Source organism: Arachis ipaensis, chromosome B05 (genome assembly GCF_000816755.2).
Source record: "Arachis ipaensis cultivar K30076 chromosome B05, Araip1.1, whole genome shotgun sequence".
Taxonomy (NCBI): Eukaryota; Viridiplantae; Streptophyta; class Magnoliopsida; order Fabales; family Fabaceae; genus Arachis; species Arachis ipaensis.
This window is the reverse complement of record NC_029789.2, coordinates 134,947,199-134,948,594: the sequence shown is the minus strand read 5'-3', so window position 1 is coordinate 134,948,594 and position 1,396 is coordinate 134,947,199. Positions and strand designations below refer to the sequence as shown.

General features: G+C 26.5%; 1 protein-coding gene across 1 annotated transcript in view; it reads left to right on the top strand.

The window, feature by feature from the left end:
- LOC107644303 (caffeoylshikimate esterase) overlaps positions 1–1,396 on the top strand; it is a 4,717-nt gene that overhangs the window by 1,719 nt on the left and 1,602 nt on the right. The window contains exons 3-5 of the mRNA XM_016348140.1: positions 620–649; positions 923–1,049; positions 1,173–1,368. Coding sequence (XP_016203626.1) covers positions 620–649; positions 923–1,049; positions 1,173–1,368 — 353 coding nt within the window. The remainder of the gene's footprint in view (positions 1–619; positions 650–922; positions 1,050–1,172; positions 1,369–1,396) is intronic.

Sequence of the window (1,396 nt, the reverse complement as noted above, 5' to 3'; positions counted from 1 at the left end):
TATTAATTTTTAGGAAAAAAATTCAATTCATTTTATAAAATTAATTATTGTCAGTGAAATAAAAATAAAATGATCCACCTAGTCAAAGGTCAACATGGATACTACATAATTCGGGAAAAGACAATGCAGATAAGTTTTTAAAAAATATCCGAACGATCTATGAATATTGAATACCATATTCAATTCCCTTGCTTTGGCGGTTTGAACCTCCTATTCTCGTCCTATATATTATTATTACATCAAGGTTTAAATAATTCTTTTCCATAAAATATTTTTTAATTTTGTTTCCTATAAATTTTCTTTCTCAGTTTTGACCAAGTAACATTTAGAAGTTTTCTATTTTAATTTTTACTATTAATTTATTCCATTAAATATTAATGTAGTTAGTTAAAAACAATATATATAATAAGTTAAATTACTAATGTGACATGATGCAGGCATTTAATTTGTCAGGCAACTATTTAACATAACAAATCAATAATTGAGACTAAAATAAATAACTTTAAAAAAAATTATTTTAGAGAAAACAAAAATTAGTTTTAGCCTTAGCTTGTATCCTAATATAGAAAGAAATTAAGAGGATATTGCAACTAATTTTTGCTTTTGAAATTTGTTACAGTTACCTGTAGATGGGATAAAGATGAAAGAGGTAAAGGAGTCTATCATTTTTCCTCTATTAAAATTGTTGTTATTTTGAGGTGATATTTACATGAGCTTAATTTTGATGCACTGACAATATAAAATATTTTATGTCGTGTAATCACATCTATTTTTTTGAATGATCATTCACGCGATTAATAAAAATAATAGTTATTTTTAATAATGTTGTGCTATGTAATTGGAAACACGTGTAAAGTTTCTTTACACTCATGAAAATTAAATTTATATTTACACTGGGATTTTAATTATTATGTACATACAGGGCTATGAAGTGAACTCGAGAGGATTAGAGATATTCTCCAAAAGTTGGCTACCAGAAACATCTTCTTTGAAAGCAATAGTTTGTTACTGTCATGGCTATGCAGACACTTGCACATTTTACTTTGAAGGCATGGAACACATTACATTACACATCTATCTATTAATGCATAACTTTAATACTAAAAGTTGTTATTATTGGATTTCATTTTTATTTTTATTTTTATCTTTTGTGTAATATATTTTATACTTAGGAGTTGCAAGGAAGTTAGCAACATCTGGTTATGGAGTGTTTGCAATGGATTACCCTGGATTTGGTCTCTCAGATGGCCTTCATGGCTATATTCCTAGCTTTGAAAATCTAGTGAATGATGTCATTGAGCATTTCTCCAAAATTAAGGGTAAGATACATTATTTTTCACTTGATTTAATTCTTCTTAAGTGGAAGTTTATGTTTATTATTATTAGTCAATATTAG